At 37.9% G+C, this 27,347-nt stretch overlaps 1 protein-coding gene across 13 annotated transcripts in view; it reads right to left on the bottom strand.

The window, feature by feature from the left end:
* Nucleotides 1–27,347, bottom strand: part of TBC1D5 (TBC1 domain family member 5) — a 315,400-nt gene that overhangs the window by 10,154 nt on the left and 277,899 nt on the right. For all 13 annotated transcript variants that reach the window (XM_082046566.1, XM_082046568.1, XM_082046562.1 and 10 more), the window contains one exon: nt 13,997–14,096. In XM_082046566.1, the coding sequence (XP_081902692.1) occupies nt 13,997–14,096 (100 nt within the window). The remainder of the gene's footprint in view (nt 1–13,996; nt 14,097–27,347) is intronic.

Here is a 27,347-nt window from a genome sequence, read left to right as displayed (position 1 = left end):
CTTCAGTCTGCAGTATGTTTTAAAGTACAGTGTGACATATGTCTTGGACATGTAAGGTCTATTATTTTGTGTCAGTTAAAATCACAGCAATGCATTTTGGAAAAAAATTTCTCTTGGAGTTTCCTCTAAGACACAATTTTGGACTCACAGAGCACACTTCCACTTAACCCAGAAAGATGCCCCAAGATGCAAATCACTGTAATCAGCCACTTTCCCCCTGCCATTAAGTAACAGTTGTGACATAAGGTCATAAATCGGGCTGCCTTTCTCTAGTACAACGAAGCAGAATGAAGGTTTCCCTGTGGAACTGGCAATGGATCTTTCTTCTGCTAAGTCTATCCTTGAACTGCACATGGCTTCTCATCTACTACCCTCATCCGTTTTGAATGCAGAGTTTATTACCTACCAAGTAAGTGATAAGTATGGAACGCAAATGATCAGCCCTTATTTTTCCCTGGCTAAAGAGTAGAGAGGAATTTAAAAAAAAAAATGAAAAAAATCCTGTGCCAGGGCTCAGCAGACCCCACCTGAGGGACTTTCATCCAAGCTGCTTCCCACTGCTGGGGGTACCTCACAGGGCAGTCGAATGCTGAGACGAACTGGGAAACTGAGCTCTCAAGTACAGACAAAAGCTTTTTACTTTATCCTTCCGTATCTCACAAGATACCTTTGTAACTACAAAGACTTCTAAAAAGAGTGCTAGGAAGCACATTTGATAGGATATTGCTCAGCTGAAGGACTTATACATTAAGCTGAGATGTATTTAATTATTCTTTTCATAGGAGATCTTACTGTATGTTGAGGGAAGTGCTTTACGTATAGAAATGAATTAGACATATATTGATTTTTTCTTTATCTGATGCTCTATATCAGTACCTTGCAGCTTTAATTATTTTTTTCATAAAATAATAACTATATTTTTAAAAACACCCCACAGATGTCAATTAGGAACTGAAAACATCTTCCTACCTGTAACACAAACATGGATACAATGAATCAAACAAACAGATTATGTGATTTCTAGATTATTCAAAACTGAGTCCAGTCTGATTCTATGCTATAAATACCTATCTTATTCGGACAGCTGTTGTCACCCAAAAGTTAACAAACAACTCCTAAGGTAGTTAGAAGACTAAGGCTAAGGTCAAATATTTCTGACTACCTTTTTTTGGTTTGTTTCTGACTTCAAGATTTCATTTAGCTGATGCCAAATGCTTTCTGCAGAAAAAGAAAATATTTCTGTTTCAGTGAAGTTCTTACCAGAGTAAAACCAAAGGTGAATTTTGCAACCCGCCACCTGGTGGTTTGAACACTGCTGTGAGATGTAGGACATCTCAGCCAGCCATTACGATTCTGGATTTGTTTCAACATAATAGTAACAAACGTCTAAGTTTCACAAAATGAACTGTCATAGCCTGACTGTATTCTTGACTAAGCCTCAGAAATACCAGAGCTGTAAAAGCAGTTGTACCCTTCAGAAATCAGTTATGGCTGCCCTCAAACAAGACTCGCAACCCAAGAGATGCCTTTTATATAACCGATTAGAATTAATTTTGTCAAATGAGCAGGTTCGTTTAAGTTTGATAGATACTAGATCAGTAAATGAATAACTACTTTCTCAGCAAGACTACGATCAGCTGCCTTTAAAGCCAACTGTAACTACAGAGCAGTACCATGAAAGTGATTGCATTCTTGTTCTTATTTTCTACAAAATATAGAAAAACAATGGATCAAGCAGTGATTTGGGTAGCAACAGCTGAAACAGATAAAAATTAAGATGGAATCTATTTTTCATTCCTTGCTCTTACAGTTATCCCAAATTGTAAATGAGTTCACAAGCAAACTAAGTGTAGAAGTATTTTTTTTTTGAAAAATCAAGGTTTCTAATTCCCCTCCTTAACTTAATTTCTAAAATGTAAACTGAAGACATGCTATCATCTTCTATACAGAGATCAAAGAGGAAAATAATCTGCAGCAGCTCCTAGCAAGGAAAATTAGAGAAGGCTTATGCTCTTTGATGACTGAACTGCTACATATTGCATGATGGTGTGTGGAGCCACTGCTGAGCTCCCTACCCAGGGAAAGGGGCTGTTCAAAACTTTCCTCTCTGAACCTGGAAAAGCTGTTAGGCTTGGTTTATCTATTTTAGAGGCTTATTAATTAAACTAACTTTCACTGAAAATTTTGCATGCATTCAATACAGATTCTGCAAGAAACCCACCCAGAGCTGTGTTGAAGGAGTGGGAAAACTAGCCTGCTGTAGCCAAGGTCCTCTCAGGCATCCCTTCATGCCTGTCCATCTGGAAGACAGACCTGCACCTCTTCCCTTCCACCAGAGAAGTAGGAGATTGTAGAATCACAGAATGTTTTGGGTTGGAAGAGTCCTTCAAAGGTCATCTAGTCCAACCCCCCTGCAAGGAGCAGGGACATCTTCAACTAGATCAGGTTGCTCAGAGCACCGTCCAGTCTGGCCTTGAATGTCTCCAGGGATGGGGTATCTGCCACCTCTCTGGTCAACATGGGCCAGTGTTTCACCACCGTCACTGTAAAATATTTCTTCCTTATGTCTAGCCTGAATCTTCCCTCCTTTAGTTTAAATTCACTACCCCTTGTCCTATTGCAACAGGTGCTGCTAAAAAGTCTGTCCCCATCTTTCCTACAGGCCCCTTCTAAGGACTGAAAGGCCACCTAAGGTCTCGCCAGAGCCTTCACCTGCCCAGGCTGAACAGCCCCAACTCTCAGCCTGTTCTGACAGGAGAGGTGTTCCAGTCCTCTGATCATTTTTGTGGCCTCCTCTGGACCCTCTCCAACAGGTCCATGTCTTTCCTGTAGTGAGAGCTACAGCCCTGTGGGATGGAGGCACAAAATAGACTTAACTTTATACTGACACAAAATCAGATGGAGGTGGAGAAAACCGAACCCGGGGATAACTTTAACATCCTTGTTCTCTTAGGTTGTTTCTCCTGTATGGCTGCCTTTTTCAGTGCATCTCCCTCCTAATGATTTCTATTTTAAGCCGGTCTCTGTGGGGCCTTTCCAGGAAGATGAGTCCTGCTGAGAGAAGCTAACTCGAAATAGCTGCAAGCTTTATTTTGGATGCTGCCTTTCTACTACTAGCTCCTGATCAACAACTTGTGAACAATTGACAGTGCCAGAATCATGTTAAATAGACTTTTTTTTCACCCTTGCTTTCTGCTACTGGGAAGGCAGCTCGAACCCAGAATGCAAAAGTACCTTCACATTGCCAAGGTAGGCAGCAGTAAGGGAAGAACTGAGTGTATTACTTCACCTCCTTATTTTTCCAAAAAAGGAAAGTAAAAAATTCCCAAGGTTCCCATAGATGTCAAGGGGCAGACAACTCTTCAGACTTTTCCAGTCCTTTTGTATGATAGTTTTTATGAAATCAGGGTTTACAGAAAATGCTTCCAACATTTCCTACACAATATATTAGTTGATAGCAAGACTGTTTCTTCACTAACATTAGAGGGCTGGAAGGATGGACTGGGAATTTAGCTTCTGATAACCAATTTTTCCTTCTTTTCATAACAAATACTTCTTCCCTATCTGAACTTCATCTGACTTTAAGCAGAAAAATGTGCCCTCTCCTTAAATTTGGACAGAAAATTTAGAACTTAATAGTGGTTTGTGTCCTTTCTAAAAAGACTATAGCCCATAACATAGTGATATCACTGCTTAATAATGCAGCTCAGAGTGTTTCCAAATACTGCATTTTCTTTCCAGCATTAAAATTACAAATGAGAGGAGTTATATTTCCTTCTCAAACAACAGAATTTGTGATCTAAGTGTTGATGAGGCAACACCACTAAGTAGCCTAACTTTCTTTTATCTATCTCATTGTGAATGTCAACTCTTATTGTAACGATTAAGCATTATATTAAAAGCATCACATAGCAACATTTAAGTGTTCAAGAATTTAAAGATCTTAAAAATCTGAAGTATTAAATTCTTTGTGAAATATTGCATTCTTTAAAACATTTATTTTAATATAAATTATGTATTTATACAGCATACACTTCTGATTCATGTGTCTTGTGTGGAGCACCAACACTTTATCAATATATAATGTGTAGTAATGCTTTGTGACATCAGAGAAATATGTGCTAAGGAGTCACCAATCATCAACGCATAGAAATGCACAGAATTGCAGATGTACAGAAAACGAGGTTGGTAGGGTCATGAAGTAATTTTGTCCATCCTTTGCTCAAAGGCAAGATCAACTCTTCACTATGAACTCTAATTTATACATCATAAGCAAATTATGCTTAACAAATACTTTGTGTCTGTATCAGAGCCAAGGTGTACCAGGACAGGAGGGTATTCCCAGCCATCCTGTGGTTTCAAAGAGAACATAAAAGAGCACAGGCACCATGCCTCCCATGGTGGATGACAGAGCATGCTTCTCCTATCCAGAGCTAATTTTTCTGGAGAAATCTTGGTCCTGATGGTGATGATACCAAAGACTGTACCATCTCACACTCCTTAAATGAATGTATAGTGCTGATCATTGTTGAGACTAATGACATCTGTGTAGTCAGGATCCATAATTTCTGCTCACTAAAACTCTTTACCCATGACTGCAAACACCTGCTAGGGCCACCAGCCTCTAAGCACCTCCAAGCAACATATTTTTCTTAAAGTTCAAAGCAAGTGCTTTTCCTCTCTCTCCTTCTGCAAAATTCTTCTCTTCCTGTCACTGTTTCACTAGAAATAGAAAAATTACTCTGGTGAGAAGTGACAAGCAAATGAGAACTTGTTCTTCATAAGTGACAAATGAAATAGCCACAGGAAATGGAAACTTTTCCTAAGGGGAAACTATACATTTTCACTTCCTTACAATCTGAACAATTCCTTCATACTGCAATAGATTGCAGATATTACACCTTAAAATTGCTATGGTTGTGTAAAGGACAGTTATTGTAGATCACGGAGAGATTTTGAAAATGTAAGGTTTTCTACTTGCATGGCTGAACTCATTAAAACTCTTCCTGTTTTTCCAAGTAGAATGATTTACTCAAATACCATTGTGGTAAATGCTACACAAAAACCTGGACAGATTGAGAGTTTTGAAAGCAAACATCCATAAATGCCTGAAATTCCATTTAAAGCATTCTTAAAGGATTTTCTGTGATGCATGTCATATACAGAATAAATGACAACAAACTGCAAAAGCCATTTTCAAAGCTTTTTATGAGATCATTTTCTCCAGTACAGAAGTATCATGTTATCTCAACCTGTGTTAATAAATACTTCTGACTATATTACCATGTATTTTTTTTTAATTGATCACTGTTTAGTGTTTTCCTTATGAGTATGAAAAGCACTATTGCAGTTATTAATTTCTACCGTGCTGTCAACCTAATTGCTTCTGGTGAGGGCTTACAGAAACAATTAAGCATACAAATTATTTCATTCCAGTCAGCTTTAGTGTTTGACCTGTGTAGAGGAACTCGTGTGATGTTAAAGCATTAAGCATCTGGTTATTTCTGTGTGTAAGATAAGTATACTGTGTTGCATTTTATGCTTTTTCCTACTGTAAAGATTTCATTATAAAAGGCTACTGTTGCAGACTTTATTCTTGAAAGACTGAGGGTCAAAGAACATACAATAGCTCCTCAGACAACTTGTAAATTATGGATCAGGTACATCAACATTATCTTGTTTAAATATTTACCCAGGTAATTGATATTTAATAACCATAGCTGAATAACTTGCATTGATGGTGTGTATGATTTTACTCAGTGCAACTTTTGCCTATGTAAACAGAAATATACGGCAGAATTATCAGTTAAATATTGCATGCAAAAGGTTAGTTTACATTTCTCAATTTAAAAACATCCACGCTTTTCTGTGCTATGAAGCTAATGAAATTGTGCCGTCATTCAGAAAAAAGGATGTTGCAACTTATTTCAGATTAAAATCTCCAGAGTAGTCATGGTTTAAATCTTGAATAGTTTTTGTTTCTTCTGGGGTGAACAGGAAACCATTGATACCAACACAGGAGATAATAAATACATCCAGTACATGTTACTAATGTAATTATTATGGCTGCTGCTCACTAAATAGTACATTTCCTGCAGCTATTCTAACCTGAAAGAAAAGCTAAAGCATGAAAATTAAGACTACTCTTTATTAGGAAGGAATATGCAGTTTGAAACAAGTGCATCCACTTTTCAAGTAGTGTATACAAAGAAATTATGGATCCTGACTACAACTGTAGGACTTTTCAGTTCTTTTTAAGGCCAGGGGTTGATATGGCAAAGACACTTATTTGAAGTGTCTCCAGAAGTCAAGGAACAAGGAATGGGTGTGATTTATAAACCTCACTGTATCATTCAAACTATTTTGTGTTAACTACTTACATATTTTGTATAACTTTTTTTTTTTGACTTTTTTTTTTTTTCCCCAAAAATTATTTTTTGAGATTTTTTTGAGACTTTTATGATTACTCTGTGGTTAGACCTTCACTTAAGAAATCTCGGTGTATTGACTATATTCTCTCTGTTTATTACAAACCTTTGTTTCTAACTGACGGCATTTCTGTAATAGAAGAACATATTACTATCAAACATGCCATGAGGAGGTGGGAGATCACTCATAAAATTGATGTTATGCTATTAAAGATGCTTTAAGTATCCATGAAGTGTATTTCGGTTTTGTGTAAGATGACTGCAATTTCTGTTTTATTGCCTGAGAAGCTGGATGTCGGAAATGAATGAACTGGCTTGGCAGAAGAGATTGTAATTTACAGTAGATATTGTGAGCCCTATGACATATTTGTATCACTCATTGAGAAGTCCTTAGGAGCAGACTGCTGACAGTAGTGCTGGATTTATGCGGAGATTATAACTGAAAAACAAGTCAATCCAGGCTATGAAGTGTGGTTATGTTCATGTTAATAAAAATAATTAGAAACACGTGTTAAAGGGAAGTTATTTTCCTCTGCCTTAATTTTGTTCCCTGCACTTCTGAATATCTTCTGCAGCTTTTATAAATGTACTGATTTTGTTTGCTACCCCTGTACAATATTGAGTCATGCTGCTGCCCTGTTCTGAAGATGGGGACTTTTCCATGTCACCTGGCCCATCTACCTACTGCAGTCCTCTTCAGTGAGAACAGTTTTTCTGGGGTTATCTGAGTAACTCTGTGCCCTTCCTCCAATGACAACACGTGTTCTGAACATGGAAGGCTGAACAAAGCGTGAAGAGTGAAAGAAATGTATAATATGCCCCTGCTCACCTGTTAGGTTATAACACAGCTATGCGGATTTAAAATAAAGGTGGATCTTGGACAATATAATAACAAGCAAAACCGTAACTATGGCAAGGTTTAGCTATAATAATACTGAAGATCTTTATGGAAATAATGGGGAAAATAAAAATTCAGTCATGCTGAAATTTAGCTTCTGCCAAGGTTTTATTCCTCTAAGGCTGACATCAGAAATCACTGCCTAAGAGATGGTGGGAAGGGAAGGGTGGTCTGTCAGCGACTGTCAGCAGCAGGGAGATGTTCACCATACAAATGGAAGGAAGCAAGAAGCTGATGGAAGTAAACACTGTAAAAGGAATTTGCTGAAACTTGCAGAGAAAGGTGTTCATTTAGGTAATGATGGGGTGTGTAAGCTTCATCATTTTAATCTCCTTTTCATCCAGACTAAGAGGATGAAAGGGTTTGTATTAACAGGTGCCTAGCAGAGTTGGACTTTCAGGATTGGCACAGTTGTTGTAGAAAGAAAGTAGCTCTCTATCAGCTGAACTGTGTGGTTTTGACATTAAGAGTTACCCTCAAGGGATAAAAAGGTGGTTTAAAATCACGGGGCATGAAGAATTACACTTTTATTCTTTGTACATATATATAAAGCATGAGTAGAAGTGAGAGTCTGAAAGCCAAGCTACACAATAAATATTTGTTTCCTAGTAACCATTCCTATATCCAGTTTAATAAATTTGTTAATGTTCTTTACTTATAAGCTGTTTGAAAAGGTTCTTTTACATCATTATTCTTAAGCAAAGGAGCATCCCCTTAGACTCACAGGGCTGTGTTTGATGTGGCCTTTTTTACTTACAGCATTTCTAATCACACTGGGTTTATAAACTATGGGTTATTTTATTTATGTCATAAGCATAAGATAACTCATTTAATGCTCTTATTACCTCAACAAATGATGAAGTATTTAATTTCAACCCAGGGCAGCAGAATAATTTCCATTTCATTTTATCCTTACAAAAATGTCATAACCTTTCATCTCATCACGTGATACATAAAACAAGAATTCAGTGCAGTCTTGCATACATTTAACAAGTACTGCATCCAGATCTATATTGGGCAATATATCAGCCCCTATATAATGAGCAACTAAGTCAACTTTTTCCTCTCTCTCCCCCAACTGCAAATGATCTTTATAATGAAATGCATCCTTATAACAATAGCATTGACTATTAAAGGAAGAATGGATGAAGCCAGTCTAATTAAGCCTTTAAAGGTGCTATTTATTTCACACAATAACTAAAATTATCCTAGCAACTATATCCTGTAAGTTTTTGTTGCTGTATTTTTATATTTTCCTTCCTTGCTCATGGTGCTTGCAATAATCACAGCAAAGAGGTGGCTTTGAACTGTGTTTAATGAGTGTTCCAAATAATATTTGTCTGGGAGATGTCAGGCAGCGTAAGCGTAAATGAATCTCACAACTGCCAGCGTTGCCGGATGGCTGTGGCAGGGACACGTGCTGTGATCCCATCTCAAAGAGCTCTCAGCTTTCACTTTTTTGTTACTGTGATGCCATTTTGTTACTGTGATGGGCATTTTGTAAATACGTACAGTTACCTACAGGCTACCCATGAAAGCAAAGAGCTGGTGTGTCATTTCGGTGGCAGAATGCCGGTGGTGTTTACAGGAATGCGGGATGAAAACATCATCTTTCCACATCCCTCCCATGACCCAGGACAAGAAGTCACATTAGAAAACGCACCATAAGGACAACCCAACCAGTCATGTATGGGTAGCTCAGAGAAGGATTTATTTGCTTTGGCTTAGACAAGCCAGCATGCTTAAGCATAAACATACTACATGTGGGTCGGAGCTTAGAGGTTTTTGTGATGGCACCTCCAATTCAAGAAGTGATTTAAAACCCTGGATACTGAGCAAGGTATTTCTGAGACCCACCTGAATGTCTCTCTAGCAGCTGGCTCAAGTTTAGCAGTACCTCTACAAAGATGAAGTTAATAAAACCAGGCAGACCTATATTTCTTTTGTATAACTGGGTACCTTTGCACATATTTCTAGGGTTTTATGCAGAACTCCATGAGCTAACTCTTTTCAGAGCTAGTATGAGTCTGCATGGCTTATCAGCTGAGGCTCTATGCTGTGAGAAAGCAGCTAAATTGCTTCTGAATCTCAGCTGGCTGGGGAAGCAACCTTCTGCATTTACATAGTGCTGCCCTTCAGCAAAAGCCAGCGTGGAATGACCCTAGTTTCTCTGCTTCTATAACCTGATAAATTGCCCAACGAAAAAAGAATAGTTTCTATATAAAGATCTCCATATCCAAGTTAATACCGAACCAATGTTCCTTCAAATTGCTTCTTGTGAAAATGACTTCCTGTACTATATGTGTAATTATTTAGTAAACTTGCACATACTTGGAAGTCTGAAACTATGTCTCTGTTGGAAGCAAATCATAGGTTCTTCTGTCTCAGAGAACAGTGATGGATTGGTTCCTGTCCCTTATAAACAGATGACATTTTAAAATTCAGTCCTTTCCTCTCTGGAATAAAACTGGCAAGCTCATAAACATCCTTCACAATCTCTCATAGTAGTATTTGCCTATGGAGGACTGATACTTCTCTAGGGTTTTAATTTACTTTTTGTTAAAATCCTGGGACAGAGCCGACACACTCCAAGCCCTAAAGATACCAGAATAGCAGAAGGTGTCAGATGGCAGCATCATTGACTGGTGTCACTTGAACTGCCATTGAACAGCACTGCCTTGGCTTGAGCCTGGGATGTAATGAAACTTTGTCTTGGAGATGTTCCAGATTGACTTAATGTTGAACCAACACCTCAAACTCTGTTCCATGTCAAATGTGAAGGGCAAGTGAGGAGCCCTGCAGCAGTGGGACCCTCTGAGTGATGTTTGGGTGCGTGTCTCCTAAAGAAATTAATGATCTGGTCTAAGACATCAAACATATAGGTCTGTGAAAATCTTCTGAATGCACTTGCTTGCTTGATGCTTTTCTTTCCACATAGTGAAAGAAAGGAGGAAACAATCAAAATACTTCAAAAAGTAAATAACATTCTGACAGGTTATATTGTAATACTTAACTGGTATATTATAGCTTTCTGAATCACTGAGCCTTAAGGTATTTATGTGCACTAACGGCAAAGCACCTCACAAAAAGAAAAATGCTGAAGAACATTACCGTATTACTGAATGCACCAGGGACAATATTATTTCCAGAAAAAGGCCAGTGTGTGTGAAAAAATAACATCAAGAAGATGTATCTGTGATGATGCTGGAGCAGTAATAGCTATGGCAACTATACATTTTCACTACTACTCTGCATTCATGTTGCAAACAAATCTGCAGGACAGGCTTACAAGATTGGATATATCTTCATTTCATTAACGGAAAAATTGAACACAGGATTATTATTATTTTTCTTTAAAAGCTATGACAAGCTTGTGAAAATGGGTGGGAAGAGAAGTAAAATTTGCTTTCCTGTCTGGCCATTTTACATATAAAAATTTCAACATTTGTCCTTGGAGGCATTAAAAGGCATTCCATCTTAGCAGTTCTTCGGTGGTTAAGGGAGAGAGGGAAGAAAAGTAAAACTCTTTCTAATACACAGTTCTAAGGAGGAGACAAAGATCACAGAATGACTCTCCTCCATTTTCATTGTCAAAAACCTATGTCTAATTTCTACACATGGCACTAAGTAGTAATATTTTGAAACCATCATTCATTCCTACAGTAACATCCCCTGATATTACAAGCAGTTAATTATGTTGTTGCCGTGTGGCGTAGTGTGGTTTATTTATGGAAGGAGATAAACATTTAATGAAATAACCTTTAAATATATGAACAAAATAAAAACTGCCGTTCTGTCCCTCTGGTCTTTCCTCATGGTCTATGCAAAGAAAATGCAGTATTAGCAGATATCTACTGAAAACTATAGAAATACAATGCTCTTGGTTATGTAATATCATTTTATGGCAAAGTCTGCCTGAGCTTTTAATTTATTTTTTTTTCTTAAAAGACACCGTATAAAGATATACTTGATATAATTTGATTTGATATAAATAGATTATAAATTACTAGGGATTCAAAACAGAATAGACGACTTCATACTTACTTTGATCATTTCTGAACTACAACACATGACAACACTGTCATGAAGTAACTGCCCCTGACTGTCATCAAGAACCCCCTTGTAAGGTTCTTGAGAAAAGATGGCCAAAAAGTTCTGAATTGTTTTACTGGAAACTGCAAAATGAACATTCTATAATGGTTTGACATGCTAAGCAATCACCTTCCTGAGCCCAGTGCTAGTACAGCATATCCTGATCTGATTAACCCACTTCAAAAGGCATATGAAAACCCTGAAGAACTCAAAGGAAGACCACAAAAATGATTTGGTCTAAAAAGCAATCCTTATAAAATGAATTTGAAAGTGTCCTACTTAGCAAAGACAGTGTGGAGAGATTACTTAATCACTGCATATAGCAGTTACATGAGGAGTTTGAACTTTGCTATCAAGAACGGTACAAGACCCAAAAGCTGTGTGATGAAGTCAGAAAAATTCAGCCTCACAGGAAGAAGTATATCCTTGAAATTAAGCGTGCTGACAGATTAAAAGAGGAGTGATATAACTCACCATTATCTGCTCCGCGATCTCTGAAATGAAGCAGTTTTCATGGGTAAAAGGTACCCGGGGGACAATCAGACCAGGTGGAACAGCAGTCCCCACTAACTTTTCCCTTAACCCAGGAATGACTAGATATGCTCTGAGCTTTATTTTCCTGACATTACCTGAAGCCCTGAGCAGCGGATGGACACTGGAGATAAACCTCAGGGGGTGTTCTGCGATGCCATGGAGAATCCATTTTATTGGACAGCCTGCTGGCAAGTGCTGCTCACATCACCAGGATGAATGTGACAGACAGATTTCAGCAAGAATCCTGGTGGGTTTTTTTCCTGCCTTCCCATGGATCATTTGGGGATACCTCACTTTCTCAGTTTGCTATAAGCACAGAAGCTGTGAAGGTTGGTGGTATCTCAGTCTCTCTTGTGCTCTGTTTATTGCATGTAACTGTTAATCTCTACAGGATTTAAATGCACTAGTGTAACCCAAATTTACGAAGTTAATAGCCCATGATGTTGACAAGACATGCAGGAATATTGTGAAGATGTACAGGGAGTGGGACTTGGAAGAAACTAGGCTGGAAGGCTCTGAGAGAGTTTCAGGGGTGCAAGGATGAAGCCACTGCACCCCCGGAGCCAAAGATGTACAGGGGATGGCTTTCTCCTTCCTGCAAGGGTAACACACCGCCCCACAGTGCTCTCAGGATGCTACTGCCCCTGAATGTTTTTGTTTCTAATTTATTTGGGAGAAAGGGTTTAACACCTGCACATTATCACAAATCTTTTGCTTTAATTTCGTGGATCCAGTGCTGAAAGGCAAACTGCTTCAGATATCTGTGTCTGGGTTTGTTCTGATCGCTAGTCCAGAGCCATTGCTACTGAAAGGCTTATGCTTGTACTTGAACTGATACCCCTGCTAAACACTCCTCGTCTTCTTTCCTAAAGGAGAGAAACTTCAGCTTTTCTTCTTGACACAGTAATCTTTTCCCTATCATATCAGCAGCTAAAAAGTTATCCCTTTTAGTCTCATCATCGCTCATGTACCTTCACAGAAGCAATACAATACATCAGACTAAAGCTGCTGGGGTTAGAGGTTTACACTTGGCTTTCGAAGGCTGTGATTCCAAACTTTCAAATAACACAATATTTATAGCTTTTCCTAGGCTCATAACAGTGGCTACTAAAACACTCACAGAAAAGAAAATGAAAATACAAGTATAACACGGCTTTCACATCTGATCTTTTTCATCTGGCAAACTTAGGTATCATATACTTAGTTCCAACCACTGAAATATTCAACTTTAATTTATTTTGCTTAAATGTTGCAGGCTATAAATAAACCTTAAAATTATTGCAGTTGTGCTCTGATTTCTTAACAACAGTGCTTTTTCACATAACTAAATATACTAACTTTTGGAGTTCAGTTCAGCATACCTTAAAAATGCTGCTTTTATCATAGCATACCTAAGCATATTTACATCTGAACTGATTAAAACTTTTTGTTTACTTTCTCTGATTTGTCTTGGCAATATACATGTCAAATTTTAAATTGGAGTCTTTGCTGATTCTGTTCCCAAAGCCTTGGCTTCTATCTTAACATATTTCTCCTGGTCTGAGAAAAATATTACAAGCTAGCCAGCCTACAGTAACACTTTTTTACATTCTGAAGGTGATCAGCATAGATTGTGAAGATGCAACATTTAGTGAAAGCATATGAATTTTATACAACTATCACCACATGCATCAAGTATCATTCTGGGGCTGTTGAACTGCAAACTGGCTTAAAAAGTGTCAGCTCATATGCTGTGAGCTCCAGCATGTCTCTTACAATACAAGAAATCTTAAGAATAGACAAAGGGTATTTGTGTCCAAATGTACCTACATTTTGTTTACCATCATCAGTGGCTATCATACTTCCAAATTTAAAAGTACGACAGTATAAAGATACATAGTTGGCAGCATCTGATAACTAGGTACATCTATACATCTATTCAGTCTTCTTTGTGGCTTATAAAATAACATGCACTGTACTATATAAATATTATTTTAGTTCTAATGCAAACATGGAAACAGCCTTTGCAGAGGTTTACAGGGTTAACACAGGGTAGTGCACTCACCAAGATGTGTGTTCATCATCTTCGCGCAATATTTGCACATGGCTTCCAAGTCATTTAGTTGGCCTTGTAGAAATGAAATCTGGGCCTCCAGTTCCTCCTCCTGCAATTAGGAGGTCATTAGCATTAAAAAGCACCTTTAATGATACACAGTAAAATTGGTAAGCTAACCATTGACATGCTTAGACATCTTCTAATTTCTCCTATTCCTTTGTTATTAAGAAAATTTTGGAAATGGAGAGAATCACCTCCCAGCTGATTTATTACAAGAATTTTAAATTCTTTTATCATTTTGTGGAAATAGGGTTTGGTTTTAATGTTTCAGTGTTTATTAATACTACCCTTTTTCCTTCTTCAGAGGCAAACAAAAATGTGCCTACACTGATCCAAGAAAGGTTAAAACTTGTGCTTCTTTTACAGATTAGCTACCTGGTTCAGCACACAAAGTACCACAGCAATAGCTGAAAAAATTCACCAAATGAGAAGAATTCTCATTTCAGTCAGAGCAATTTCCACAGCAATTCCTTTGAAATCTCAGCAAAATTAATGTTGTTTTTAATGTCAAGGCATATATTTCATAAGACCTAATTCCATACCTCAAAGATGTGTTATTGCCGTATATTTCATGCTCTATCTGTACAAAAAACTTGCACTTCCATGCTCAACCAACTGCACTTTCACATAATGTCTTACATAATATTTAGGTGAAAACTATTTTCAACTCACATACTATAAAGCGGTTACTCTAAATTATCAAATATGTTTAAATAATATGCATCAAGTGTAATTTAAAATATTATTTTGTTTAAAAAGTCATGATTTTAAGGCCCAGGAGAAGGATTATTATCAAGCCACATGCCCTGTCTGAGCAATGGGAACTACTTCAACTAAGAATTCCTCTTTGATCTCCTTTGCTTGCCAGTTTACAAATGTATCCAGTCTTGACTTTGAAGACAATACTGCAAAGAAAGTTCACCAGTCCTTTGGAAAAAATCTTACAAGGCTTAGTCACGTATAGTATTAAGGAGGTTTTGTTCGTTTGTTAAAGTATGCGAATGAATTCAAGCAGATAAAGGCAAAGTAACTTTTTAGCCTCCTATTTTTCTTAGGAGTTTTGAAGTTTTATCGTACTCTTGTTTGATGGAGATTGCTGAACATTAGAGTGTGAATTTCATTTCAAATGAAAAAAATCCAAAACTGAACAGCAAGGATAAAGAGAATCAATCGATCTTGATTTAAAGGTGCAAGGGATCTTAATCTCCATCAGAAACTGAGTCTGAGCCATAAAAAGGAAATTTTGCTCTAATATAGCACAGATCCAAATGGAACTAATAAATAAAAATAAATTTAACGGTAGCATTTTGCAAGATCTGCCAATATCAGTTTTTCCCTACACAATTTTTCCTCACACAATCTACAGACATTAAACATTTTTTCTCTGCTATTTCCTTAAATTAATATACCTTCACCTTATTTTACTCAACCTTGTACTTTGATCACTTAAGCCTCCAAGGGATTGATTTTATATTGGCAATTTATAGCTGCTGAAAGACGAACCTCTTTCAAAGTCTGCTGTTCTGTCACAGCCTCTACAAGCATGTCTGCATTACTTTTTCTATTCAAGCTACTTCCCTGCAGAACTTTTCCTAGTACATATAGCTAGAAATTGCAAGAAATAACCTACCATGGATTTTAAGGGAGATAGGGAGATAGTGAGATAGGGAAAGGTGACAATGTTTGAGTATTTTACTATAAAATAACACAAATTCTAAAATTGTTAAGCCAGCAATTGAAACACAGTTTATCTGCTGCAAGTGAATAAGCAAATTTAACTTCTGGTAGTAAATATTCCCAAGTCTGCAAGACTATTTTTTCTTGTTCATGGATCACAACTGCAGCAAATCAATGTTAAAATGCTTTTGGACAGCTCTATCAACTTGGGCAGATTCTGAAACCAACCTCTTCAACTGTACAACAGAACCTCTTAATTTCGCAAGTGTAACCTACATCCACCACTCTTTTGGCTTGTTAGGATCCAGGATGGGGAGCAGAAACGTTCAGCAGACCCAGCACTACCTAGGAAGGTGCTGAGGCTGGGAACTCACAGGCAGTGCAAGAGGTTATCTGCCAAGTGGGAAACCTTGCACAAGGCGGAGTGAAGGCACCTGGAGTTCCTGACTGACCTGGCACCCTCAGGAAGGGCACCAAGGAGTGCTGCCAGTGGAATGTGCAGGACAGTTAACTTGGCACACGAGACAACCAGATGTGTTGTTTGCACAGGAAGACAACACCCAAACAGTGATGACTTGCTAAAAGACACAGCCCCTGCCCTTGCTTTCACTGACAGTGCTGTGGCAACTTCTGTGCAGATGGAGCCCCGAGGGTGATCTCCGTGGAGGGATATCTGCTCTTTTGTAGTTGCCGCAGCAGCGGGTGAGGAGCTGCAAGAAGAGGCAAGCGTGTTTTATTGCAACAAAATGACAAACAGGTGATCAATGGCATCCTTCAGGGTGTAAAAGCTTATACAACAAACAGGAAAGATGCAACTGATGCAAGATGTGGTGCGAAGAAGACATGCACTCCTAAAGGGGTGAGCACTGAAAGGCTGTGACTTCTGGCAGAAGGAGGGCTGCCCGGGGTGCAGGGCCCAGGCAGCAGAGGGGAAGAACAAGCTCCCTCAGAGGAAGAATCCAGGTTGGACATGCAATCAGAGCACTACCAAGACAAAGCAATGAGTGACAGTGAGCGGGTGGTGAGTCTTGCAGCCAGACCCGTCAGCTAGGGAGGTTTGCTGCTTGCCTGGAGCCTCAGTTTGTGCTGTTGCAGAAAGACTGTTTGGGATCACCTAATGTTCTGATGTTTTCTGCTTATTCACGAATACACTAATGAGATGGTGATGTGAAACCATTTCAGTTTAAAAGTGACCAGGCAACAGTGAAGGGTACAGGATTCCTGGTGGTGTTCCTCTTTAATTCTATGGCAAAAGGGAAAAACCTGGATAGCAGCAGATGTATCCAGTGGCCCACATATGGCTACATACTTGATGGCACTAGTTGGGCTTCAACTATTTTTCTTGTTGCACCAAATGAGATGAGAAAAGACAACTTAGAGAATAGGTCCACCTGGCAAAGACAGAGAAGAACATTGTGAACGGACTTGCTAATCTAGTGGGGAGGACTTCGTCTGTCATAGAACAGCGACCTAACCCAGACATATACGAGGAAGCAACACATATGGAGAAGGTACGCAGAAGGTCCACTTGGCTGAGCGAGAGCTTCTTAATGAACTAAAATGGAAAAAAAGAAAGGAGATGGAAATGGTGGAAATGGAGAGTGTGTATGTGGGAAGAATGACAGGAAATAAAGGACAAGTACCCAGTCATTGTTTGGGCACAGAAACAAAACTAAGAAGGACAAAACCCAGCTGGAGATAAAATTAATGGGGACATTAATGGGTAACAAGAAGGAATTTTACAAGTATGAGAACAGAAAAAGGAGGTTCAAAGAACATGTAGGTCTATTGCTTACTAAGGGAGATAATGGCAGAAAAAGCTGCAGCACTCCCTACCACTTCTGTCTCTTGCTTTTTAGGCAAAGTGTGCTCCCAGAGTTCTGCATGTACAGTTGGGGAAGGAGAGGAATATCTAAGAGTTGGGAGGCAATAGGTTGGTGAACACCTGAAGAAGCAGCATGTATCCAGATAGAAGGGGCCACATGGGACACATTCATGGGTGCAGAAAGAGCTGACAATGTGATTGCAACACTACCAGCTACCATCCGTGAAAAATCACTGCTATTACAGGACATCCTTAATGACTAGAGAAACACTAAAAGAAAAGTGAGAAGGAGGATCTAAGAATCTATATGATGGTCGGCCTCACCTTAGTCCTTGGAAAAATCGTGGAGCATGTCCTCTTGGAATCAATTTCCAACATGTAAAGGAGAAGATAATAATCAAGAAAAGTCAACAAGGATTTACCAAGAGCAAATCATGCTTGACCAATCTAGTTGTCCACTATGGTGAAATGATGACCATGCAGATGAAGGGAGAGGACTGAATAAAATATGATAAAATACATTTTTACTTTAGTTAGGCTTTTGATACTTATTTCCAAAAGCATCACCATTTATAATACGAGGAAGTATGAAATGAGTGAGAGGATGTAGGTGGGCTAAAAATTGGTCAGATTCCCGTGCTTAAAGACTAGAATCAATGGCTTAATCTCCAGTTGGTGGCTGGAAATGAGCACAGTAACCAATGGACTGCTATGAAGATACTGTTCAGAATCTTCATCAACAGCTCATATGAGAAGACGGAATGTACGCTCAGTAGGTTTTCAGATGATACAAAATCGGGAGGTGTGGCTTTCATCCTCTTTGGTAGAACTTCAATTCAGAAACATGATAAGACATTGGAAGCCTAGGCAAAATAAACTTTTTTGAGGTTTCTGTTTTAGAAACTTCAAGAAGTGCAAAATTCTGCATCCGAGGAGAAAAAACCCAATGTACTGTGGCAGACAGGCTTCAGGCCTTCTGGAAAAGATCTGTAGGCTATAGTGACTGCTGAGCTGATTATAAACTAATAAATTTTTCTTATCACAAATAATGTACACAGTGCACTGGGCTACATTAGGAGGAACCTGGTCAGCAGATCCACGGAAGTCATTACTCCCCTCTACTCAGTGCTTGTGAGTCCTCTGAATAATATTTTGGGCCTCTGGTTCAAGAAGGCTGTTGAGAAACTGGAGAGGTTCAGTGCAGGGCTACTGTGATGGTTACAGTAGGACAGGTGGTGAGAGCTGGACTTGTTTATTTTAGCAAAGAGGAGGCTAAGAGGGATCTGCTGGGAGCCTGCAACTACAGGGAGCTACAAAGATGATGTAACCAAACTCTTCCCAGCAGTGACAAATAATATAGAAGGGACCATGGCCCCAAAATGCCCCTTGGAAGGTTCAAATTGGTCATTAGACAAATATTTTTCATTAGAAGAGCAGTGTAGCACTGGAAGAGGTTACTCATAGAAGGGGTAGAGTTTCTATTCAAAGTCACTGACCTGATCCAATGTTAGTTTTTGTCCTGCTTCAAGCAGCAGCTTATAATCAACATTTCTAAGACTAACCTTTCCACAGTATCTTTCTAAAGTTGTACTGCAAATTATGAACGTTTTAACGTTTTGTAAAGGTAAGCAGTAAAACCACAAAGTCCTCAGAAAAAAATTACAATTTTGTTTCAGTATTCTAAAGTAAAATTCTTTAACAGTAATAGATGAAAAAACTGATTTGGAGCCAGTATTGTGCAGATACTCTTGATCCTCGTCCAGACAGTATTCAGAGCACTTTTCTCCAAATGCCAACTTTTGTGTTTCATTGTGCAGAGACAGTGAGTACCCTAGATACCATTTTTCTTCTGTGTACAAATTGCAGTGCTGATTTGATCCCTCTTATGCATGAACAGAGAGTTACAAATTCTTTGACCAGACCAAATGTAAGTCAAGAGAAAAACATTATGGTCTATGCTTCCTTGAGAAACCAACTTTTCGGCTGATCTGACACACACAGTAACAGAAACATCTGAAACGTGATTCAAGTTCATTCAGTCACAGCTCTCAAAGGTTAACCAGTTGACCACAAAATAAAAATCAATCATTTAAATAACTAACCAAAGTAAAAAATCAATATCACCTTAGCAAACAACATGTCCTATGAAGCATATAAGCTCAAAATTTTCCAATATTGGGAGCTGCATTACGAGGAAGAAAAACAAATCAAGCAGCAAATCAAACAAAGGAATCACTGCATCAGACAAGGGAAACCAAGATGTGCAAATTTAATGATGCAATCTTGTAGAAAAATAAGTCAATAATACTTTCTGAAAATTTAGTCTCGGGGTCCTCAAAAAATGTTTTCCACTCTTTCAACATGCCAGATGACATAAAGCCTTACCAATGATTAGTGACATCTTGAACTGAATATGAGAGTAAAAAGGAAGTAGATTATTTGTGATGCCACATTGATTTACATTTCACTGACAATATAAAGCAGGCTAGTATTTATGTTTCCAGTCAAAGCAAGACTCTATTTGAGTACCTCCTTATACAGGTCTCCAACTATTTCCTTGTTGTGGCAAGACTGAATTTGCAAAAAAATTGACTTACATTAATGTTCCTCATATTTGTCTTCTTATCATCCAGAGCTTTGCTTACATTGTTACATTTCCTTTTTTCTTTTGCCTTGAAAGTGAATTCCTTTTATGATTAATTATTTGCCATTTCTTTGCTATTTTTTTCCCCAGTCTATACAGTTCTGGTGCTCTCCATTTGTCCAAAGCTCGCTCTTCTCTTTTTATTACCTTTCCTTTCATCTATCATCTCACCTTTACAAAGATGGCCATGGAAATAAATTTTTTATATCCTTCCTTCTCTCCTGAGCTCATAATGAAATCAGCGATGCCTCTACCATACCCCATTTTTCATCAAATTTTACTGTTTCAGAAAAACAGCCGTGAACTAACTGAAAGTGGTCAGCACCTTCATGAAGAGATTACAGAAAGTTTTACAGTTTTGACATTGCAATCCTATCCTTTTACAGCTCATCACTTTACAAGCTGCAATATGGTTTGCGGACATGGGTAAGGGCACTGAAATTTAGCATCCTACACAAGCCAAGGTCTCGCAAAATGTAGTTTTGGCAGAAGCCACTCTTTCTCAACCTTGTTTATAGCAGTTAAAACACGTTTTCTCCCCAATACATGACGTGTAGCTTAACAAAGAAGTAAAAGAGTTGGAAAACACAGAATATGAATCCACAAAACCAGGACTGTAACTTCTTTCTTTCATGCTAACATTTACTGTTTAGGAAATTATAGAAAAAATGTATTTTTGCCTGTTTTACTCATGTAGAAACTCAAAGAAGAGTAAACTGTTGTTAAAGGCTTACAACAATGTATGTCCAAACACTTCATTCACAAACACTCAGAATGGGAAAACTCCATCTTAAAGCTGAATCCTTCCGAATATGAATTAGCTTGGCAGCACCACCATGTGTTAAGTGCAGTGGAAGATAAACTTCTTTCAAAGAGAAGAATATTTAGAAGTATTTAAGGTGTTTAAGCAATAATACTGCAATTAAAAACACCAAAAAGTGACAGAACTAGTGTTGGAGGGATGGCCCTGTCTTCCTGGTATCGCATCTGATGCTGGGCAATGATGGGCAAGGTGAAGCATAATGAAGAAAGTGTGGGGTGTTTTTTTTTTTTGGTGTAGTTAGTAGCTACTTGTCCTATATTAATCTGCCCGGTCACATTTTCAATTCCTTGAGTATTCATAGTAAGAGCACTAAGGAAAAAATCCCCTGAGCTCTTGGAAAATGGGCAGAGCAAATTAGAAAATAATTCTGATGAGATATTGAAACATTTAGAGGGAAATAATGGGAAAAATGAGATTAATACAGGGAAATCCTGAAGCCAGGGACTTGCTAAGGGTCTTGGCAGTACTTTAGTGCTTATTTATAAAATATACACGGAGTATACCTTTTGGATATTGGTAGCATTTTACATGTCAAATAAGATTCAGATGCATGGCATAAATTGCTTTCTCATTTAATTTTATGCAAATTTCCCTGGAGTAAAAACCAGTGGTTTCTGTTTCCATTTTGTGAGAATTTATGTAGTTTTCTTTTTCTAATCTAACAACTAAATACGAGATTTAACCTTTTAATCTTGAACCACTGACAGCTGAATGTTGGTTGACACCACCATAATTTTTTTATGATCTATGCCAGCCACAGAATAGTCAACAGCATATGCTGACATTTAAACGATAAACCACTGTTTTTGAACAATCAATTACATACAGTCGAATTTAAAACAACATTTAAATGTACCTAACTTACTAATTTGACTTCTCTATTATTTAATTGTATCACTCATAGGCACTCATCAGGACCAAGACCTCGCTCTGCTGGGTGCCGTACACACATAAAGAAAGAAACTTGCTTCTCTAAAGGACTTAACAGTGTAAGCCAAAAGGCAACAGATGGCTCCAGGCACACATATGGGGAGGACATGGGAACAATATGGCTATTAGTCAGTACTACAGATATGGCTTCTGCATGTTAGCAACCAAACTGTTGTCATTGGAAAGGTGGAATTTTTAGGAGAGTTTTCATAAGGCGTTTGTTTTGCAGATGTTCAGAGAAAGTTTTTTCTATGTGGAAGGGGCTATGAAATTATTAGATGCAAGTTCACCAAGCATATCAGGGTCAGGGATGGAATATATATTGTCGCTTTTACATTGAGAGTTTTGCTACTTGTGAAATGTTTGCACAAATTGGAATTATTTCAGATATTAATATATTACCCTGGGAGGACACAAAGAAGTTCAGATACTGCCTTCAGGTATTAATTCCTGCAGAAGCAGAGGTTATGTACTGATTTCCTGTGCTGAACTATTACCTGACAATATTTGTGTCCCTGTGCTAGCTCAAGTATCCCCATGCTTAATGTATTTCCAAATACATCTTATTCATGTTTTGTTTTCTTTGTATCTTCATGACTGCCAGTTTTTTATTATTTTGAATATACTTTCAGTAATGTTGGACATTTTAAGAATAGTATTTTCAGATAAATCCTACAAACATATTTTGTTTCTTTGGACTGTGTGCACAGTGAACTTGAGCAATGTTTTTCATTTTACACCATTTAAATTCTTTCTTATCTTTTTGTTTTACACCATTTAAACTCAGGCTGCTTCTATAATCCCTTTCTCTCTTGATTTCCCTGTGCAGTGGGAGGCATAGCTGCTCAGAGTAGCAAATAGGACTTTATACTTGCTAATAGTTACATGCTTATTTCAGTGCTTTCCTAGATCAGGATCCTTAAAGCACAAACAGGCTTTCTGTCAGATTAACAAAGGAAATGGTGTAGTTATCCACATCAGAGGAGGAGAAGGGGAATACAACACCTACAGAAACATAACCTTTCTTTTTACCTCTTTCCTCCTCTGCCTGGATTATTACTTTGAACTCTTGCTTTGCAACATGGCAATTTTGCTCTCTATATGTCTCAGAATCCATCAGGGCACATAAGAGTAAGCACAAATGACTTAGCTAAAAAGTAATCCTAAAAGTCTAGGTTCAAAATGCAACATTTCAGAGCATGATGCAACCTCTGCTCAAAGAATTAAACTCAGAAGAATTACCTATTTTAAAACCTGAAGGAGGATGGCCACTGCATAATCCTTAGTGAAGATTGTCCGTGACAACCCTCTGGAAGGGGTGGGAGAACGGAATTCAGAAAAATAAGAAAATAAAATGAAGGATGAGAAGAAGGTCAACAAAATATTCATCGTGACTCCTAGGAGCCAAGCTAAATCAGGTTATGCACCAATGCTACAAAAAAACATTAAAGTATTTGGTTCAGAGGGCTCTGATTGAAAACAAGTATCAAAAACAAGAAAGGAATTTTATAATACAGATAAAAATGTTCAACTAGGATGATACCAAGAAAAAATTGCCAATAAATTAAAATGCTAGAAGGCATTCAGCTGCAAAGGCACATATTTTTGGGCACTAGTACAATCCTGACTTCCTCTGTGTGGCTTCAGTAACAAGACAGAGAGGGATGGCATCACACACTGCTTTCCCAAGCTATGCACATGTAAACAGAACCAACAGATTATTGGTAAAGGATTAAATGAATAAATAAAAATTTCAACCTTTCTGTGCTCAAAACCCCATAAACCAGCAAACAAAATCCAACAAAACGGAAAGGGTTGAAACTCTGATTCAGAATAGCCAGTGACCCAGGAACTCTCTCTTACAACATTCAAATTTCCAACCCTCAAGAGTTAGCATTGTTCAGGGAGAACCACACTTTTCAAATCCAAGAAAAAATATGCTTTTCTTACCCTTTAAAAAATTGAAAATGGGTGAAATACATATACATGTGTATTTTAATGCATTATGCATCTGTAGCTTTTCTGAAACATAAGAAATATTAATTTCTGGTCAGCTATTTCTCATCTTCTGAACTAGAATAACTCTTTGTCCCTCTTCCTTGCCGTCTGGTTTTATGAGGTAAAAAATACTTATTTACAATCAATATTTATTTATAATCTCTACTAAGATTAGTGACTGTGAGTCAAAATATCTGTTTCATTGTGTTGATGTAGAATTATCTAATTATTTGATTGATTGTCTCTTGAAACAAAGCTAAAAATATTTACATATAGTGACATTTGAAAGAAAGTGAAAGATGGAGCCACAGAGGGTCTCCCTAGCCCCCTGACAGAGCCATTTCATTTCAATTAAAATGCTGAAAATAGCTGAAATGCTGGCTCACAGCTTCTGAACACCAGGTCCTGCTGTTGAATTTCCATCTTAAACAGTTCGAAGTCAATTTGACAGTGCTGTGCTGTTGGAGTCAGCCTAGATTGCCACTTCTCACCTTGCCTGGAGATGATAGCAGCAAAAGACCATGGGCTTGGACATTTTCCAAAGCAGCTCCCACTGTCAAACCTATTACTGGAACGGCTTCCAGGTGCACCAGCCTCTATGTCGCAGAACTGGAAACCAGCACCTGTGCTACTGGGCATGAGCAGGACTTTTTTCCATCTAACCTGGGTATATTTTCCTCTTAAAAATACCCTACTCCTGTGATCAGATAATCTCTCCTTAGCATGAAGACGGACAAGGATAAACACGAATAATGGAAGATGCTCTTGCCTAGAGACAAAGAAAGTAGGGATGGAAATAGACCTCTTCTTCAAGCAGCCACAAGACGTGTGGGACTTATCTACCTGCTGCCTGCACAAGTCCACCTGCTGGCACTGCTCTAGGGGACTGTGGAGACAGTTTTAAAACAAAAAAACTGGAAGCTGGAAGATGTACAGAATGCAAAACATTTTGCATAACTGGTTGTGGACGGGTAGGCACTGAACAGCTGAGAAAATTGGTAGTATTTCACTTGTTAAGGGAATAGAAAAGAACAGAAAGAGCTGTAGGGTAACAGAAATTATCCCTTTGAATAGAAATGCTGATAAAAGGTTTATCTCAGTGCTGCTATTGACACTGTTGACTTAACCATATTGGAATATCTCTTCATAAATAATAAAACAGAGCTATTAATTTAAATGGTATGACTGTAAGTATTTTGGAAATAGTTATAAATAAACACATATGCGAATGAGAATCCCATTACCTCCATTATATTTCAGTATCACATCTGATGGGCTTTATGCCTGTCTGGTACACACATTGCTGCATAGGCCCACAAGGGCAAATATAACAGAAATGTGTGCAGAGGAAATAAACCCCATCATTTTACGATTTTAGAGCTTTCTGAAACAATGTAGTAAGTATTCTGAATGCATATGGATATGCACATGGAATGATTAATACATAGGTACTCTGCAATGAAGAAAGTTCATGCTCCACGCTTCAATATTATATTACGGAAGTATTTGGTTGAATGTTATTGAAATGGTTGATTTGGTGTGATATACTTATATACTTATGCTTCTTAATTTTGCTGCCTGAATAAGCATTTTAACATACACACAGTTCGATGTATACAATCCTTTATGAAGGGCTCTCGAAGTTTAATTCATACTCACTAATTTTTTTTAAGCATCAGTTGCAAAAAAATTTGACTAACCCCTTCTCTGTTCAGGCTGGATGTATTTGACCTTTGATTTGGTTCCTAACATGACTGAGGACACAGACCATAGCAGCATCTTATTATTTAGGGTTTTTAGAATCTCTGATTACATTGTTCAGAGTTTAAGGAGGCTAAAACTTAAGTATAATGATCATGCAGGGACTGTAAATATACACCATTTGTACTACATTGTTAAAAATCCAGAAACACAAGTTTTGTTGTTTTTATAGGGAATTATTTGATTTAACCATACACAGACAAAAATACGAATGAAGCTATTAAAGACATACCTACAATTTATTTCAGTGGGAAAAAAAATCTCCCCAAACAGAAACCCCTTCTGTTCAAGAAAAGCTCCAACTAAAACGATATCCTGATTTAGAGCAATGTTTCTCATCCATGTCCATGTTTTTGTTGAGAGTTCAGTACAAGTCTCTCAGCTCTTCACAGAAATGCAATTTTGTGGTGTTTTCTTAAAAGGGCAGGATGAAGGGATGAGATTTCCACTGAAGAGGAAAAAAGGGCAGCTCAAACCACCAACAAAGATCCTCAGATGATACATTTTCCTTTGCCACTGGATGCTGAAACATTAACTTCATGATTAATGTATGGAAAGAGGATGCACAGAGCAGGTCCTGGACCTGCTGCTGGTCACACGATTGCTGTGGAGTGAAAGATCACACTTCTTGGCTCCTAAGTCACTTTGAACCTTTTGTAGACGTTGCCAATAGTCTCATTCACTCATGATTTTGCTATTTTTTGTTTTCTCCCTCACAGTTTTAAAGGGCTGCCCAATAACTTCAGAAGTTCTCACTGTCTTCTTTCAAGTGATATCACTCTAATTTGCTTCTGTGCAGAAGTTAATGGCAAGTGTGATTCAACTGCACGTATCTGAATCTCTTGTACCAGAGAAAGACAGCAGTTTACACTTTTAAAATCTTCCAAATGGCCCCACAGATCTGCTCTGTATACATGTTTATTGCTCCTAATATTACACAAAAAGCACTGCAGAGCCACTTGGATTTTTATTAATATATTTTTTTTTTTTTCCTAAGCAATTAACTTCTTGTTTTTATCACAGTACAGTTTCTTTTTTCCTAAAATGAATCACTCCAAAAAATGTAAGGAGCATTAGGACTCAAAGCTGCCACTCATGCATACAGCTGTCGCTTTACTAAATTATATGAAACTTGGAAGTATTTCTAATAAAATACTTTGAAAGGCAGCTTATTTTCCCTTGCACTTTTTTTTCAGCTCTTTCATTTGCGTCACAGCATGTTGTGGGAGCCTGAGGAAGGCAACAGAGAAAAAAAGTCACATTTCCAAAATACCTCATAGGTTTTTCTATGAACTCTGTTCACATGACCTGGTGGCGTCTCAGATTTAATGTTCTTTTCATCTATCCTTAAAATTACACAAGCGCCGAAGTACTAAATAAATCGCATTTTTCAGGTGTCTGAGTTGGCCTATCACATCAGAATAAGGAAGACAAATGTCCTCTAGTATTAACTGCAGTTAAATGTTAAGGCACTGAAGTTCATTAAACTTAATGGCACTGAGAACAATCGTCAAGTCTTTAACTTTTGGCCTAAAAAATCCAACATACTGATCAAGGAATTGGCTGCTGAACACAGATGCTAACTTATTCTGGGCACATTTTATGATGCTTAACTAAAAAATGACATGTCATCATAGCATGT

The sequence above is a fragment of the Streptopelia decaocto genome, assembly GCF_964273445.1.
Source record: "Streptopelia decaocto genome assembly, chromosome: 2".
Classification (NCBI taxonomy): Eukaryota; Metazoa; Chordata; class Aves; order Columbiformes; family Columbidae; genus Streptopelia; species Streptopelia decaocto.
The sequence above is the reverse complement of the archived record's forward strand: the minus strand, read 5'-3'. Positions and strand labels throughout refer to the sequence as shown.